The sequence below is a fragment of the Corvus brachyrhynchos genome, unplaced genomic scaffold, assembly GCF_000691975.1.
Source record: "Corvus brachyrhynchos isolate BGI_N302 unplaced genomic scaffold, ASM69197v1 scaffold2000, whole genome shotgun sequence".
Classification (NCBI taxonomy): domain Eukaryota; kingdom Metazoa; phylum Chordata; class Aves; order Passeriformes; family Corvidae; genus Corvus; species Corvus brachyrhynchos.
The window spans coordinates 21,647-22,817 of NW_008235590.1; the positions used below are offsets into that span (position 1 = coordinate 21,647).

The window sequence follows — 1,171 nt, forward strand, 5'->3', positions numbered from 1 at the left end:
CAGGAGGCTCCGAATCCATGGCCAGGGGTTTTTCTGGAAGTCGGGGATGGGAAAGGGAAGGGAGAGCCTTCCTGGAGTGCCGAGATTCCCAGGGAAGGGCCTGGAGGCCGGAATTCCTTCCCGCAGAGGAGTCGGGCTGGGGCTGGATCCAATGGCAGGCTGGGAGAGGCGGGAATGGAGGGATTTCCCTGGGAAAGGGGAGCTCGGGCTGGGATGTTGGGAAGGAATTCCCGGCTGCGCTGGAATTCCCAGGGAATCCCCGGATCCCCGGCAGTGTCCAAGGAAAGCCTGCAGCACCCCTGGGATCATCCTGGATGATGCCAACATCGGAAGGTGCTGGAATTTCACCTCCTTGCCACGGCACCATTTTGGCATTTGGGAATTGTGTGACCTCCCCCCTGCTCCTCAGCCATTCCCGACATCCCGCTGAGGCCGTTCCCTGTTTTCCAGCGTGTTCAGCCAAGCGGGAGCGGCTCCGGCGGCGCCGGCTCCGCAGGGAATGTACAACAACATGAGCATCACCGTGTCCATGGCCGGCGGCGGCTCCGGCGTGCAGAGCATCCACCCCATGGGCGGGACCATGGCCATGAATTCCATGATGTCCGGCATGAATTCCATGTGCTCGGAGCAGGTCAGTCCCGGCCCGGCGCCGCCGCCGGAACGGCCGCAGATCCCGAGGGATCCCGAGGGCGGTGTTGGGAATGGGATGGAAGTGTTGGAGTCGGGGTGAAGGGAGAGGCCGAGAAGTTCCAGGCTTTGGGAATGGGGCTAAGTGGGGAGGTGGGAATGGGGTTGGGATCGGGAATGGGATCGGGAATGGGATTGGGAAGGGGGCTGTGGATAAGTGGGGAGGTGGGAATGGGGATGGGATCGGGAATGGGATCGGGAGTGGGATTGGGAATGGGGCTGTGGATCCCTGGGAGGTGGGAATAGGGAATGGGACCGGGAATGGGATTGGGAATGGGATTGGGAATGGAGCCATGGATCCCTGGGGGCTGTGGATTCCTGGGAGCTGGGAATAGGGAACGGGATTGGGAATGGGATCAGGAATGGAGCCATGGATCGCTGGGAGCTGGGAATAGGGAATGGGATCGGGAATGGGATCGGGAATGGGATCAGGAATGGGACAGGCAGCGGCAGTACACGTCATCCTCCGTGGGGGGCTCTGGAA

At 61.7% G+C, this 1,171-nt stretch overlaps 1 protein-coding gene across 1 annotated transcript in view; it reads left to right on the forward strand.

Moving 5' to 3' along the window:
• LOC103624236 (nuclear receptor coactivator 1-like) overlaps positions 1-805 on the forward strand; it is a 3,236-nt gene extending 2,431 nt beyond the window's left edge. The window contains exon 2 of the mRNA XM_008643490.2: positions 451-805. Coding sequence (XP_008641712.1) covers positions 451-730 — 280 coding nt within the window. The 3' untranslated portion in view covers positions 731-805. The remainder of the gene's footprint in view (positions 1-450) is intronic.
• Positions 806-1,171: the final 366 nt, after the last annotated feature.